We start from the raw sequence: 17191 nt of genomic DNA on the forward strand, positions 1-17191 counted from the left end.
CACTGACTGCTCTTCCGAAGGTCCTGAGTTTGGATTCCAGCAACCACATGGTGGTTCACAACCACCCGTAATGAGATCGGACGCCCTCTTCTGGTGCGTCTGAAGACAGTTACAGTGAATTACACCGGAGCTATGGCTCACGGCCATCTGTACAGCTACAGTGTGCTCATATACATAAAATAAATAAATCTTTTAAAAAATAAAAAGACTACCACTGATAATGGAACAGCTATAGTTTGTACTATCGAGACACACAGCATAAAAAGGTTGTAATTCAGAAGGAGGATATATGTTCAGACCTGTCAAGAGAACATACAGGCATGGTAATGTCTGTAAATTTACCCTTATACTAGGGAGCCTATGGGTATAAAAACAGGTAACAAGGTCAAATACTAGGAAGGAAAAGACTTTGCTTTATAATGCTGATACAGCAGGGCAGTGGTTATGCACGCCTTTAATCCCAGCACTTGGTAGGCATACACGGCAAATTCAAGGCCAGACTTGTTTACAGAGTGAGATCCAGGACAGCTAAAGGTACAGTAAAACCCTGTGGGGGGAGCACTTTTCATTTTATTCCATCTTTTTGCTGTTGCTAATTTTTTGTTTGTTTCCTGCCCCCCTCCCAACCTCTAAGACAGGGTTTCTGTGTAGCCTGGCTATCTTCAAGCTCAGAGAGCACCTGCCTCTGTATCCCAAGTGTTGGTATTAAAGGCATGTACAACCACCATCCAACTGCTTCTGAAATTTTATTATTTTATAAATTTATTATTTAAAAACTATAAATAAGCCGGTCAGTGGTGGCACACGCCTTTAATTCCAGCACTTGGGAGGCAGAGGCAAGCGGATTTCTGAGTTCGAGGCCAGGCTGGTCTACAGAGTCAGTTCCGGGACAGCCAAGGCTACACAGAGAAACCCTGTCTCAAAAAACAAAAAACAAAAAACAAAAAGAAAAAGAAAAAAAATAGAAGCTGTGAAGTTTCACATTAAATTTTACACTTTGACTAAATATATTTTATCCACTTATCTATCAGCACCAAGAACAAAAAATTCACAACAAAATTAGAATCTAAAAAACAACTAGTTTCATATCCTCTTTCAAAACTCATGTCAGTTACTTGCATTCACTCCTTCCTCATCCCAATGAGCTTTTACTGTTCTATTTTCATGTTATATGTACCCGCAGGTACACTTCCTTGTTATGTATGTACACACACACACACACAAAAATATGCATGTGCATATGTGTACACACATCATTGGCTAGGTTCCAAATATGAGAGAGTATGTGGTTTATTGCTGAGATTATATAACCTCACTTAATAGCAGGTGAATTTACAAATGAATAGATAATGAAAAATCTGATCTATATATATCAATATATACACATTTATACTGTTCAGTTCTAAAGAAAAATGAAAAAGAATTGCAGAAAGATAGTTTTAAAACTCCTTTCGTAGCTTTGTAAACTTGTGTTTTATATGACTGATTCTATTAAAATATGTCAGCTAGAGATAGTGGTAAACACTTTAATCCTCCACTCAGGAGGCAGAAGCAGGAGCATCTCTATGAGTTCAAGGCCAACCTGGTCTAGATATATGAATTCTAAGACACAAACAAAATTGACCAAAAAAAGAAATAGTATGGAAAGGGAAAATTCAGGTGTGGAAGATAGTGTTTTCCAATTTCACAGCAGACTCTCTAAGAGCCAGACTACCAAAATGAGAACAGAGGGGATTCAGTTTACAACACACAATCAAAAGTACTGGATAAAGTTTCTACTAAGGAATAGAGACTAATGTTATTTATACCTGCACGTCAGCAACTATAAATAACTAGAAAAATACGCTATAATTCAAAAGAGTATCCAATACTAAACCTACTCATTTCACATTTTAATTTCTCATACTCTTTTTCTCAAGCTTGTGATATCCGCCTTTCTACCCATCTGATTTCTATTAGAAAACAACACTGTTTTTCTTTTGGCTAGATTGTTTCTCAACTTACCTGTAAAGAAAGACCTCTATCCATAGCCCTCCCAAGTCACAATATGATTATCTCACTACAACATCCAACCCTATCTATGCCTGTATCCTACATTTATCCTGCTTGTCTAGTTAAACGTCTTTGCTCCACTATTCCTTCTTTCTGGCATCAGAAGTCCACTTCCAACTTCCATCTATCTTCCGTTTCAGTGATTTTAATAACAGAAAACTCCTTGGTCTGTAATTACCACCACTACTTCCTAAGTATTTTTCATGTTAATAGTTAGGCTGTGTTGTATTAGAGTCCTTAATTTCTAAAACTGCTGCTGGAGTCATTATCAAGTTTTACTTTATATTAAAAGGGGGGGGGCTAGAGAGATGGCTCAACAGCTAGAGAGATGGCTCAACAGCTCTTGCAAAGGAGCTGGAGTCATTTCCCAGCATGCACAAGGTGTCTCAAGACTTTCTGTAAGCCCAGTTCCAGGGGACCTGAAACCCTCTTCTTGCCTCCACAGGCACATAGCTGGTACATAGGCAAATGCATCCATATGCACAAAAATTATTAAACTATTTAAATCATGACCTTTGTATTGAAATTAAGACAGATTTTCCAACTAGACTTGAATTGTTTCTTTGTTTATTAAAGACACTCAACATTTCTAGGCCAGCCTGAACAGCAAATTCTGAAATCTAACAGTTTACTCAAGACATTAACTTGAACACCAAAATAAAATCCCAATTTAATCAAGTTCCAACAGTTATAGATTTCCTCCCCACTCTTCCTCAGTTCCCTTCCCATTGGCTTAGCCAAAGTCTTTTAAGAGCACTCACTGACTACTCTTCCAGAGGTCCTGAGTTCAATTCCCAGAAACCACATGGTGGCTCACAACCGTCTATAATGGTACAGTGTACTCATGAATAAAATAATTATTTTAAAAAAAAAAAAAAGGCTGGAAAAAAGGTTTAGTTAAAAAGTTTGTTAGTTTTTGAGGGTTTTTGGACAATTACAGAGCACTGGTTTGGGAGGTTTCTCCAGTATTTTAGAAAACTGACACTGAATTCTTATCTACCAAAACTAAAATGTTAAATAAGGAAATACTTTTTAAGCATTTTCATCTAATTATCTATGCCTAAACAAATAAAAACTTTTTACTTTGAGAATCTCTCTCTTTTCAGCCCATCCTTTTTTAATGCTGTGAATCAGGGCCTTTGCCCATGCTAAAATGCCATAGATACCACTAAACCCAGCTTTCATTTCTCCATCTTGCCAATTAAAAAGACAGTGAATGAAAGGTTTTCCTAATAACCTAATATCCATTGGGGCTTGGGAAATGACTCAGCCAGTAAAAAGTCCACAGCACTAGTATTAGGACCTGAGTTCAGATCCTGGGTACCCATGTAAAAAATAAAAAAGGAAAAGGGGGAGAGGGAAGGGGGACCCAGACAGAGTCCCATGTGGTTGTAACCCTAGAAAAGGGTCAGTGACAGAAAGATCCCTGGAACGTCATGTCCACACATTCTAACCAAGCAGTAGTCACCAGATCCACGAGACTGTCTCAAAACCGAAGAGAAATTGGTAATATGGACCTATCCTCAAGAAAGAATCAGGCAGTAGTGGTGCACGCCTTTAATCCCAGCACTTGGGAGGCAAAAGCAGGCAGATTTCTGAGTTTGAGGCCAGCCTGGTCTACAGAGTGAGTTCCAGGATAGCCAGGGCTACACAGAGAAACCCTGTCTCGAAAAACCAAAAAAAGAAAGAAAGAAAGAAAGAAAGAAAGAAAGAAAGAAAGAAAGAAAGAAAGAACTCTACATCAACCAATCTGCACCCACACCTAGAAACACACTGACTTAATATTCTCCAAATCAAAAAACAAATCCAACCTTGTATTTAAGCCAATGTTTCTATTGATTAGCTTCTAAAAGTAACTTCTTGGAAGCATTTAATGTATCCCAGACTAGTTTCATAATCAACACAAATCCAAAATATGTATCCTGCATGGTAATTCATGTCTGTAAACCCAACCCATGAGAGGCTAAAGAAAGATTAATGTGTGACTACACTGAAAACTATTCAATTGTATGTATGTTTTAAAAGACAAATTTTGTATGTGGATTATACTGCAGAATTTTTAAGTATTTCAGCTGTCTGTCTTCAGATGTCTGTCACAGGTAGTTCTTACACACAAAATGATTAAATCCAAAAAGCCTGTTGTATGCTAACCACTGAGCAACACCCCCAGCCCAGTATTCTCTTTTTAACTTATTAAATAGGACCGCAGTTCACAAAAACATTTTGTTCATATTAGAATTTCCATGATATCTGTTTCTCCCTTACCCCCACAAACACTCAGGGCAGTAAGGACACATAAAACTGAAAAGGATTCAAACAATGGCTCAGAAGTTAGGACCCAGATTCAATTCCTAGCACCACATAGCAGCTTACAACTATCTGTAATTCCAGTTCCAGACTTCTTGACATCCTCACAGACATGCAGGCAGAAAACCAATACATAAAATAAAATTAAATCATACAAAATGCTTTTGAAAAATTGAGAATTTTTTTTTTTTTTGAGACAGGGTTTCTCTGTATAGACTTGGCTGTCCTGGAACTCACTCTGTAGACCAGGCGCGCCTCAAACTCAGAAATTCACCTCCCTCTGCCTCCCAAGTGCTGGGATTAAAAGTGTGTGCCACCACAGCCCAGCGAGAAAAAATTTTTAAAAGAATGCCTGCCTAAACGTGTGTCAGGTCCCAGGTTTAATCTCTGGCATCAAGTAAATAAACAGCTAAACAAACAAACTCATCACATTAACACAACTGAACATTATAGGAAAATCTACTTGCCAAACAAAAGTGTTATAGAGAAAACAAGCTAGACGTGGTGGTGCATGTCTGTAATCCCACCACTTGGGAGGCTCAGGCAGAAGGATCAACGCTATAAATTAAAGCCCAGCCTGTCCTACGCAGCAAGATCCAATAAGAGTCAGGACTACACAACAAAAAAAGGGAAAACATGGTTTACCTTTTTGCAAATCCTTAAATGCCTAGAGGAAAAGACAGAATCTCGGATCTGTTACTGCGTTCAATTGCTTGTGATATGTGGTTTGGACTCAAGCATATGAATAACTTCACAAAGATATGTAGCTGGGACAGGAAGGAATTCCCAGCCTTTCAACTAACTATGGGTATTCTTTGATACCTGACAAGTGGCAGTCTCCTAAAAGGACAGTTTTAATGTAGAATCTTTTCTTAAAAGATTTATTTATTATATGTAAGTAAACTATAGCTGTCTTCAGACACACCAGAAGAAGGCATCAGGTCTCACTATGCATGGTTGTGAGCCACCATGTAGTTGCTGGGATTTGAACTCAGGACCTCCTGAAGAGCAGTCAGTGCTCTTAACCGCTGAGCCATCTCTCCAGCCCTTAATGTAGAATCTTAAACTATGAGTAAGTTATGCAATGTGCAATAGTTGGAAATTTTGCAAACATTTTTATTATCAAGTAGGTTTTCAGTGAAATGTAATTTGTCTTTTAAAAGTACAGTCATTAAGAATACAACAAAACTTGGTCCACAGAGTTAGTTCCAGGACAACTAGGACTACATAGAGAAACCCTGGGGGGGGAGCCAGGCAGTGGTGGCGCTTGCCTTTAATCCCAGCACTTGGGAGGCAGAGGCAGGCGGATTTCTGAGTTCAAGGCTAGTCTGGTCTACACAATGATTTCCAGGACAGTCAGGGATATAGAGAAACCCTGTCTCAAAAAAAAAAAAAAAAAAAAAATACAACATTCATATAGTTTAAAGGGATTTTTTGCCTTTTAACATGTGTACCTGTGCCTGTGTGTGTATGCACTCACATTGAGTATGCAAGTGCTTACAGAAGCCAGGAAAAGGTGTCAGACCTTTAAGAGCTGGAGTTACAGGTATTTGTGAGTAGCCCAACAAGCTCTTAACCACTGAGTTAAAATGTCTCCAGTCTTGAGCTTAAAATTTAACCCATCAGTCAATGTGAACACATGAAAAAACGAACAACTTTTTAGTATTAAGAAAAAGATTTCTGAAAGATCCTCAGACTCTCTAGAAGTCTACAAATCAAATTTTGGAAAATTCTATTCTAAATCAGTTAGTGGTGGTGAAAACCTTTAATCCCAACATTCAGAAGCAGAAGGAGGCAGATCTCTGAGTTTGAGGCTAGCTGGAGCTACAGGGAAACCCTGTGTCAGAGAGAGAGGGGGGGGGGGAGAGAGAGAGAGAAGAAGAGAGAGAGAGAGAGAGAGAAGAAGAGAGAGAGAGAGAGAGAGAGAGAGAGATTGATTTGATCCTAACTAGTTTCAGAAACCCCAGACACTATAAAGAATTTCTCAATGCAAATCTGACACTCAAGGACAAACTCGTCTTTCTAGGTATAGGTAACAAATCGTAAGAACACAAAGGACAATAGGGAAAGGGAATCACTAAAAGTGATGATGAAAATTACTTCAATCACTTCAATTATGTGTCCCAATTCAAGAATTTCAAAGGAGACTGGAAAGTTTAAACAGTATAACCACCGGGTGGTGGTGGCGCACACCTCTAGTCCCAGCACTTGGGAGGCAGAGGCAGAAGTTCGAGGCCAGCCTGGTCTACAGAGTGAGTTCTAGGACAGCCAGAGCTATACAGAGAAACCCTGTCTCGGGGAAAAAAAAACAAAAAAAAAAACTAAACACTATAATCTCCATAGAAATCCAAATATGAAGTAGAAGAATTAATGTTATAAATGTTAGTGCAAAACAAAAATATTCTTTATCCAGACAAATAACATTAATATAGTAACAATGATGCTACCTTTGTAAGCTTCATTAGTTAATCATGCTTGCAAAACATTCAATGAATAGACTTGAAACATCTATAATATTATCAGTAGCTATTTCTGACACCCAAATTTAATGGTCACCATCACAAAGACCAAACAAAGAACACTAGGTATACACAGTTGTCTACTTAATAGCTATCTTGTCTAACATCTACATGTTACACAATGAAGAAATGGAATTGGCCAGAGAAAAACAGCTGAGTCAAAGTCACATACCTAGTGGCTGAGAAGGTAAGAACCCTCAAGCCCCAGCACCATCTTTTATTATGCCAACCTGATACTCCACCCCAATACACTACATTTAATTCAGCCAGACATGGTGGCACAAACCTTGAATCACAGCACTGAGGAGATAGATATAGGCATATCTAAGTTCAAAGCCAGCTTGGTCTACACAGCAAGTTCCAGGCCAACCTTGGACCCCTTCATTCCCTCCCCATAAACAGAAGTCAAAAACTCATCCCATATCAAGAACAATAGACATTCTCCTGACAAATTAAAGAAAAAAAATTATGATGCCTGATAGTACCAATCAGGTGTTAAAACAAATAAATACCTGTTGTAGAAAAGAAAAATATTATCAGTACAATAGAAAATCTTTCACTTCAAATAAAGTTTCAAAAAGAACAATTTGGAAGATACTATGATGCCTCCTATATATAAATACAAAGATATAGCACCTTTAATGAATGTCAGATGCTGATAGACACTAAAACAAAGTTTTCCTGATTATTATTATTGCACTTTTAATGACTTAATATCATTAAGACTCACCTGCAGGACTGTCAGCATTCTCTCCTGGATGTAGCTGTATACCAGTAGAATCTATAGAATTTACTGTAACTGTCTGTAGATTTGGCAACTGACCAGTGCTTAGACTAACTGGAGTTGAAGTCAAGGCTCCACCTGCTGCGACTTGGCCAAGCGTGAGTGTCTGAACAGGCGTCAAAGTAATTTGTTGGGCAGCGGTATTCTGTATTTGCAAATTCTGCAAGTTCTGGACCCCTTGTACTTGAAATGTTTGCCAAGTTATCTGTCCAGAAGGGGTCACTGTCTGTGCCTGAATTAAAAAGGTTCCAGGATTCAGCTGCAACTGAAGGTTCTGCAAAGCCTGTTGTGATATATTTTGACCACTGGCTTGCACGCCATGGATTGTCTGTGGTGTAATACCTTGCACAATTTGGGCTTGACTGGTTGGCTGCTGAGAATCTTGAAGTTGTAGATGTTGTACAACAGGCTGTGCTGTAGAAACCTGAATATTCTGAGCCTGTGTCTCTTCAGAAACAGGCGACTGGATATAATTTCCCTGAAGATCTGAAGAATGGACTTGCCCACTAGTAGTAGTCAAGCTATTTGTGTTTTGCTGTAATATACCTGTACTATCTATTGTAACAGGCAACTGTGATGAAGAGGATGTTGGCACAAATAAATCTGTATCAGCATTAGTTTCATTAACATCAGGAGAAACCCGCTCACCAGTCCTTTCTGAATTGTCTGAACTATCCATAGCTTGTCCTGTGTTTATCAAATGTCCATCGGCATTAATGCCTGCAGTCATTGTCTGAGAACTTCCCGAGAGTCCCAAAGAATCTAGATCGACACTATTGATTGGTACAAAGGTAATATTTCCTGGCAGACCAAGAGGCACATTAGCAACTACTTGAGTTTGGCCAGGAAATGATGAGCCACCAATTGCAACTCCCTGAACCTGGACTTGACCAGTCTGTGGTATGAGATTCTGGATATTAGCAGGAGGTGTTCCAGAAGCAAGTAAGGTTTGATTAGATCCAGGAATGATCTGAATTTGGCTGCTTTCTTGATTTATACCCCCATTATCTGAGGAGCCTGTGAAGCCAATCTGAACCTGCTGAGCATCTGTTGACTGAATCTGTGGTATTACTTGATACTGAACATTGGACACTGTACCATTTGATGAATCTGATCCTGGTGCAACTGAAAATATTTGTTGATTCTGCAAATTCTGAAGGGGAAGGACATACTGCCCACTTGAAGTAGCAGCACCTGGAATCTGTACTAGATTACCAGCTTCATCTTTTATAGTTGTAGGTGTAGCTGATAAAACCTCCCATCGGTTGGGTGCTCCTCCTAGCTGTGCAGAAGCCAAATCACCTGTCTGGATGAAGAAAACAAAGATGCTGTGATGTATCTGTGACAGCTTAACCCAATGTGCAATAGAAACCTCACCTGGTATAAACTCAACTATGTGAAAATAAAAGCAATCTTAAGCACAAGAGTTCCAACACAAAAGCAGTACTATACATACCATAATAATTTTCACTTCTTGATGTAAGTTACTAAAAACATAATACATCCTGTTTAAATGGGGACATATCTTAATGAGAATATTCTAGACTATATTGCAGTCACACTTTTTGGTAGAGGTGGGCAAGGTCTCACTATGTTTCTTGCCCAAACTTGCCTTGGAACTCACATATCCACATGATTCTTCAGTTTCAGTCAAAGCTGCTGAATAAACTGGGACTATATAGGTGCACACTACAATGCATGGCAAGACAAACTTATCTAAGCACTCATCTATAACCTTTGAACTGTATAAAGCAGAGGGGGCATACACAATATTATAAACAGGACAAAGTACAAAAACTGCAACTCACTAAAAATATTTAAATAAGCAACCTTTAATCCTGACTCTTGAGAAGCAGAGGCAAGTGTATCTTTGAGTTCAAGGCCAGTCTAATCTACAAAGCAAGTTTTAGGACAGTCAGGACTACCAGAGAAACCCTGTCTCAGAAAAACAAACAAAAAACCCCAGATTGGATAGAACACACCTGTAATGCCAACACCCTGGAGGCAGACACAGAGGACTGCCTCAAGTTTAAGACAAGTTGGGGCTATGAGGCAACTATTGGGGGAAGAGGGAGACACAAACAGCATGTTTGTTACCAAGCCATTTGAATTAGGAAAGTAACTATGTTATTGCTATGTCATAAATCTAAAAACACTTCAATTTTATGATGTGTAAACCACCAAACAACATACTTTTCCTTTACGAACTTTTGGGGTGGTAAGGGAAGGAGGATTAAGACCTTTAAAAAAAAAAAAACTTGCCAGGCATGGTGGCCTACGCCTTTAATCCCAGCACTTGGGAGGCAGAGGCAGGCGGATTTCTGAGTTCGAGGCCAGCCTGGTCTACAGAGTGAGCTCCAGGACAGCCAGGGCTATACAGAGAAACCCTGTCTCGAAAAACAAAACAAAACAAAACAAAAAACAAACAAACAAAAAAACAAAAAAAACTTAACGGCTGGTTAATGTTAGGGCTCCTATCTATAATCTGAGCACAGGGGAAGCTGAGACAGAAGATCATATGGAATCTAAGGCCAGCCTAGGCTATCAAGTAAGGCCTTGTCTCAAAGAAAAACAAAACTTAATGAGAAAAGGTGATTGCCCTATGACTATACAGTAAAGTAGCTGACATCTGTGAAGTTTTACTACTAGGTAAATACTGGAGAATGATGTAACTATATCTATGACTCTAAAATTACAGTAGATATGAAGCATACATGTTTTACATCCTATAACCCACAAGATTCTGAACTGTCACCCCCAGAGTTTATAGATTCAACATTAGAAAAATGCCAATATAGGCAAATAGAATACAAAAAAAAAATCTATATGACAAGGTCAACAAGTAGATTCTTTTAAGAGAATAAAAATAGCAATATCTGAGCTGGGCAGTAGTGGCGCACACCTTTAATCCCAGCACTTGGGAGGCAGAGGCAGGCAGATTTCTGAGTTTGAGGCCAGCCTGGTCTACAGAGTGAGTTCCAGGACGGACAGGGCTACATAGAGAAACCCTGTCTCAAAAAACAAAAAACAACAACAAAAAAAGGAGGGGGGGCCAATATCTGACATTTGGGTTTTTCTTTTATATGCCAAATACCACAGTAACATACTTTTAAAGCAACTCTGTGACAAGACACTATTATTAACATCTACACTTCATAGATGAGAAATAAGGGAAACAAGTCACATAGTTATCAAACAGCAGACAATATATAATCCTAAGGTAGGCATACCTCTCAACCCAAAGCACTCTCAACTACTGTTAAGTTCACCCCTCTGATGACCAGGAGTAAAGTACACTAAGACCAATTATAAAATAAAGACACTAGAAAAAAGACCATACATTATTTACCATCAAAATAAAGCCATTATGACCTCACTTTATTCCAGATTATGAGTTTCAACAACTCTGTAAGTCACTGGAAAATGAAAAATACAAACATAGCTTGTCCAGCAATGTCAAAGTAGATATAAGACTAAGCACCAAGAAACCTTTCTATGATCCAAAACAGTATATCCATTTTTTATGAAGTACTACTAGGGGCAAGTCAGTCTAGTTTATAACTTACACTAACTTCTGTGGAAAGGTTTTTACAACAGTACTAACAGTACACTAAGAAATTCACTACTCAATTTTCATGCAGTTGAAAAGTCTCTATTTCAAAGAATGAACCACAATTCGTTTCTGACTTAATACAAACATTTGAGCTCATTTGTGAAGATGAAATAAGCATGTACAAGCAAAACAGTAAAACTCTTTGACCACAAACGGTCACAATTCTATGCAAGCAAATGCAAACACATGTGCTACTACAATGTGAAAAGTGGTATTCAAAGCACAATGCGGGAACAGAGAGGATGGGGGGGGTGCCCACACTAATTTTGAAGTTATATTAGAATGTAAACTTTCTGGTCAGTTAGATGCATTAATAAAGGTATAGACATAATAAAATCCACAAGACAAAAAGATTCTAGGATCTAGAAGACGCTTATACTCAGACAAAAGCAGTGGGGACACTTCTATCAACTAGTAAACGGCTTTGCAGACCATGCTAAACTGTAGGACTCTGTAGAAAGTAAATGAAAACTATACAAGGTTTATATAAGCAAGTGATTGGTGCAAATCACATTTGTATTTATAAAGATAAACTAAAGGCTCAGTGATGAAGACTGAAATAAAGCGGAAGAAAATAAAGAAACGGAACCCACTGCAAATCTTCAGGCCTCAACTCAAATACACTTGAAAACTTAATCCTCGCCAGGCAGTGGGCAGTGGTGGCGCATGCCTTTAGTCCCAGCACATGGGAGGCAGAGGCAGGCAGATTTCTGAGTTCTGAGGCCAGCCTGGTCTACAGAGTGAGTTCCAGGACAGCCAGGGCTACACAGAGAAAATCTGTCTCAAAAAAAAGAAAAGAAACTTAATCTTCAACGTTTATATCAAGGACCAGGCACTGAAGTCACTTTTGGTCAATTCTAATTTAGAATTGAAATTATAACAAGAAGTAATCTTTCCAAACATAAACAATCTGTTTTATTTCAGTCTTTTGTCACTTTAAGTAAATTGATATTTACTTAGTCTATTTTGTATTAAAATCTGCATAAAAATGAGCAAAATCCATTCATCATCTTAAGTTATTGTTCAAGTAAAAATCAACAGTCAAATTTTTAGCTTGAATTAAATTCACGAACATTCTGGGTTATTTAGAAGAATACAGTCATAAGCTAATTTTACAGAACTGTATTTTTGTCCATTTTCTTTTAAAAATGACAAATGTATGATACCTAAAGATATATAGACAGGTAATTTTTTACAAGAGTAATAATAAAGTAAATATTTAACCATGAATGAACAGCTTTCTAGTCAACAAATTCCTTGACTATACACAGCTACTCAAGTACAAGTTGAGTATATTGTCCATATATACTGTCCATGTCACCCCTTCAGAGCTAAGTAAACTACAGTACCAACCCCCATAGTATAGGCAGTTAAATGAAGGGGGAAATTTGCATATCAAAATTTTGTGAATAATTCTAAAGTAAAAAGCATTTTTTAAAAAATATATTTAAGGTCAGGTATAATTGTTTATACCTCTAATTCCAAACATTTGGCAGAACTTTCAAATTTGAGACCAACCTAGGAGATACATATATACATGTATATATGAAGTCCCTGTCTGAGAAGGGGAAAAAGGAAAGCAAACTATATATACACATATATATAAACTTTATATTCATATATATACACACTCACACATATGTACACTTATATGGAAAGCATGCAATTCCAAGTTATCATTAATTACTAAGAGTATGATATCAGGTTTTAAAAGCACCCACTAGATACCTGGAACAAAGATCAACATATACTTTATAAATAAATGTATATTAGTTTTGAAAGAAAATTACAGAAAATATATAGAGAATGAAAGAAATCATCAGTAAAACTTTTTAGATATTAGCACCTAAGGAACTATAAACCAATTTTTAACCTACATATGTAACTCCTCAATGAGCAAGTTCCAGGTAGTCCAAACACTACAAAGCCTGAAGTTTGAAGCCCTTTCCTTCATAAAACAAGTCCCATCAACACACCAATGGAAAAGATCAAGTACACTAAATACCAAACAGAGAAGTGATATATTAGAAAGTCATCCAATACCAAAAGGCAGTAACTGCAAATACTACAGAAACAACCCAGCCAGGTAAGACCCTGGATTGGCTTACAAGCCTGATAACCCTCTATGAAAGTTTCCAAATAAAACTAAGTCTCAGTCACTAATATTCTTATTAAAAAATTAACAAGGAAAACATCATCCAGCATCAAAGTTGTCGTTGTACAAGTTGTGAAGAATGAACCTACTGTTCATTCTTCCTTGGTATATACACCTAACAAGGTGAAAAGGACCATAACCTACAGAGGCCTTGGGTGGTGGTGGCACACCCAATGATGTTGCTATAGCAATTCATGACAAGGGCATTCTCCAATGCAATTAGGCATAAAAATGATGGGTGGAGATTGAAGGAAAAGAAAAGAACATGATCTTCTTAGACTGTACCAGTGGAAAAGGGAAAAGAAATTCTCACTGCATTTTGAAAGAATGATTAACTTCTTAGCCCCATTAATGGCTTTATAAAAGCCAGAAGGATGTAACTGAAAACCAGAACAAGTGTGAAACTAAGGTGGAGTCAAACATAATAATTCTTGAGCAGATACTCAAATAAAATGTCAGTTACAACTCAGCCTGCAAGGGCAGTGTAAGGTCTTCCCCACCCCAACTCAGTATGTAGGGTGGGATAGAAGCCAAGGCTTTGCAAACGCTAGGCAAGCACCGTCACTAAGCCACATCCTAGCCCTGTCAGATCTTAATGGTAAAACTCCCTACTCTTGAAATCAGTATTCACTTTTTAAATGTGCCAACATTTATCTGCAAAACTAATAAACACTGAATTTATAGCTTAAACCGGTGACTCTTATAAAATTTGTATAGTTCATTTCACAAAAGCACAAATAAATTATCCACAAGGTCATGCCTGTGATTTGGACAATATATGCAGAGATCTCATTTCTTAACTATTCATAATAAAATACAAAGGAACTTTGCGGTATCATCTCTGGATGCCCATATTACAGGTCATTATAGATGAAACCACTATGACTGTCTAATCTCTGGCTCTGCACACCCTTGGCCAGGATCCTCTTTATAACAAGTTCCAAACCCAAATGGTAAAGCAAGTCTCTAGTGAACACTGGCTTCAAGGTACTTATCAAAGTACCAAGCTAAACTGCCATTAGGTTGAACACCTGCACTTGACTTTAGACACTTTACTAGATATCAGAGACTAGAACCTAGATCAGAAAATGAACATTAATGGAAAAATTGGCAAAATTCAAAATCTGTAGCTACTTATGTTAGTGATACACAGATTTGAAAAATGTGCCACAATAATGGCAGCATCAGGGGACACTGGGTAAAGGGTATAACAAGACTCTGACACTAGATCTCCTGCTTTGCTATAAATCTAAAAACATCCCACACTTCTCAAGACACTAAGGTCCTCTAGTGATTTCCAGTAATTTGAGAGTACTTAAAATATATTTAAGTATAGTTTTAAATATTGAAAATATCCCAAATGATATCGTTTTTAAACATTCTGAAAAAACTTTGAATCACTTTTAAAGTAGAAATGAACTTTTTTTCCATTTATGTTCAAAGACAGCTCTCATGTTTTTCACCTTATTCAACATTCAGCTCAGTTTATTTCAACTTTGCTCAAAGTGAGAAATTTGGAAGAACTCAAGATTTATCGAGCACCAAACATGCACCAAAAAGAATTCTAAGTTTAAGGGCTCCTCTAGCAAACTGTATTTTCATATTATTACTTTTACTAATAAATTCAGAGTGCTCATGTTCATCTAGCAGGAAATGGTATTCTTAGTAATGATGTGATAAGTCAGAGAATCTTAAAGCATAATATTACATAGTAATCCCAAATGAGACTAAGCATGCTTTCATCCCTAAACCTCTTGTTACCACTCCCCTCCCCATCTGTAAGCACATAACTAAACTTTGATAGTTACATGAAAATTTTACTGTATTTAAAGTTTATTTTTCAATATCACTTCTGAGGTAGTTTATTAAAGTAAACCAAAAGCTTAAGTTTGGCACTTTGGGAACAGGGAAATATAACTTATTTTAAAAGTTTACTAATCTGCTTAGGTTTGTTTAAATGAGTTTTCTCAAACAGCTTTTGATATTTTAATCTGCTTAAAAAATACAAGACATTAAAAACACTCCCACTGCCCATAGTATAATTTCAGACTAAAATGACCTATTTACTAGTAACGAAGTGTAACAATTAACGTTGAATGACTAGTATATAGCAGCTAACTTTTGTAACTGTGACAAACTACCAATACATAAATCATGTAACAATGTTGAATGACTAGTATATAGCAGCTAACTTTTGTAACTATGACAAACTACCAATACATAAATCATGTAACAACGTTGAATGACTAGTATATAGCAGCTAACTTTTGTAACAGTGACAAACTACCACTATATAAATCGATTTATAAACCAGTTTATAAATTGCTATAAACCTCTTAAAAACTTGAGCCTTGAGAAGTGTTTTAACTATCTTAACAGGTGAATACACCTTTTAACAGTAAGCTAAGAGAGCAGCAATGGTCCACACAGATGTAAAATTCACATTGTCTACAGCACCTAATTTTACACTGAGTCTTCACATAAGACTTCCAACTCCTCTCCACATCCTTGACGTTCTAAAATTCACAAAAGAATCCCAACACATCTCACTAGTTATAATAAAAATGAAATTTTGCCAACCAATTCAACTCTAAGTATGGAGTGTACTAACAAGCATGTAAACAAAATGACTTTCATCTCCTTTTTTTAAGATTGATACATTATGGAAAACTTCAAAGTCCGAAGTTATTACTAGCTTCTCAATTTCAATAGCCTCCAACTGTTTCACTTAACCCTACTCAGAAAAAAAAAGTGCAAAAAGCCAACAATTTTGAAAAATCAGGTTTAAAAAAAAAAGTAATAAAAATGTTCGTCCCTGCGTATAAAAGAACATGCTTCTTAAAAGATCTTCTGCCTAAAATACCCAAGATCTGGAAACTTGCTCCAGATTCAAAAACTCTAGAAACTGGAGCCATTGCCTGGGTAGGTGATACTATCTATGGCCGATAGGCTGTGCTTGCAAATGTAGTGCAAAGAGCGAGTGAGTTTTCAAGTCCTGATACGAATTACTTAAACATCCATTTTGGAGCCCTGTGCCCACCCCCCACCTCCGCCGTCTCCGACTTCATTTTGTTAAGAATTTTGCGCGCGATGCCGCAGTGACAAATCTCCAGAAAGCGCGGGCCGGCCGGGGCTCCCACCCAGGACGCGAGCGAGCAGGAGAGCGCGGCGGGGCCGGACGGCCCGCGCGTGGCGGCCGCGCGGCAGCGGCGGCGGCGGGAGGAGGCCTTGGGCTGGCTGGCTGGCTGGCGGGCGGGCGGGCGCACCGCAGGCCCGGGATGGCGGGCGCGGGGCCTCGGCGGGGGCGGGCCGCGCGCGCGGAACTTACCGCTCCGGCGGCGGCGGCGGCAGCGGCGGGGACCCCGGCGGCGGCGGCGGCGGCTGCCGCCTCCTCGTCGTCGTCGCCCGGCGATGGCGGCCCTATCTTGCTGCAGGTAGCGGCCAGCAGAGCGAGCGGTGACGGCTGAGTGTCCTACCCGCGATGGGCGGGTTCAGAGAGGGAGACAGGGAGGGGGGGTGGCGGTTAGGGCCGGGCCCGCTCGCACAGGAAGTACGGCTCGTTCCGCGCCGGGCCGCGCCGGCCGGGCCCGCGGCTCTCCTCCTCCGGCTCTGCGGCGCCTCTCCCTGAGCTCGGCCCGCCCGCTCGGCGGACGGCTGCTGCGCGCTTGGGCCTTCCCCTCCGCCCCGGATCCCACCCGGGAGGGCGCGCACACTTGCACACTCACACGCGCACACACACACACATACACGCGCGCGCGCAC

General features: G+C 38.9%; 1 protein-coding gene across 1 annotated transcript in view; it reads right to left on the bottom strand.

The window, feature by feature from the left end:
• Positions 1-17178, bottom strand: part of Sp3 (Sp3 transcription factor) — a 45559-nt gene extending 28381 nt beyond the window's left edge. Inside the window, exons 1-2 of the mRNA XM_031370618.1 lie at positions 16759-17178; positions 7609-8968 (exon numbers count right to left, since the gene is read on the bottom strand). Of these exons, the coding sequence (XP_031226478.1) occupies positions 7609-8392 (784 nt within the window). The 5' untranslated portion in view covers positions 8393-8968; positions 16759-17178. The remainder of the gene's footprint in view (positions 1-7608; positions 8969-16758) is intronic.
• Positions 17179-17191: the final 13 nt, after the last annotated feature.

This window comes from Mastomys coucha, unplaced genomic scaffold (genome assembly GCF_008632895.1).
Source record: "Mastomys coucha isolate ucsf_1 unplaced genomic scaffold, UCSF_Mcou_1 pScaffold15, whole genome shotgun sequence".
Taxonomy (NCBI): domain Eukaryota; kingdom Metazoa; phylum Chordata; class Mammalia; order Rodentia; family Muridae; genus Mastomys; species Mastomys coucha.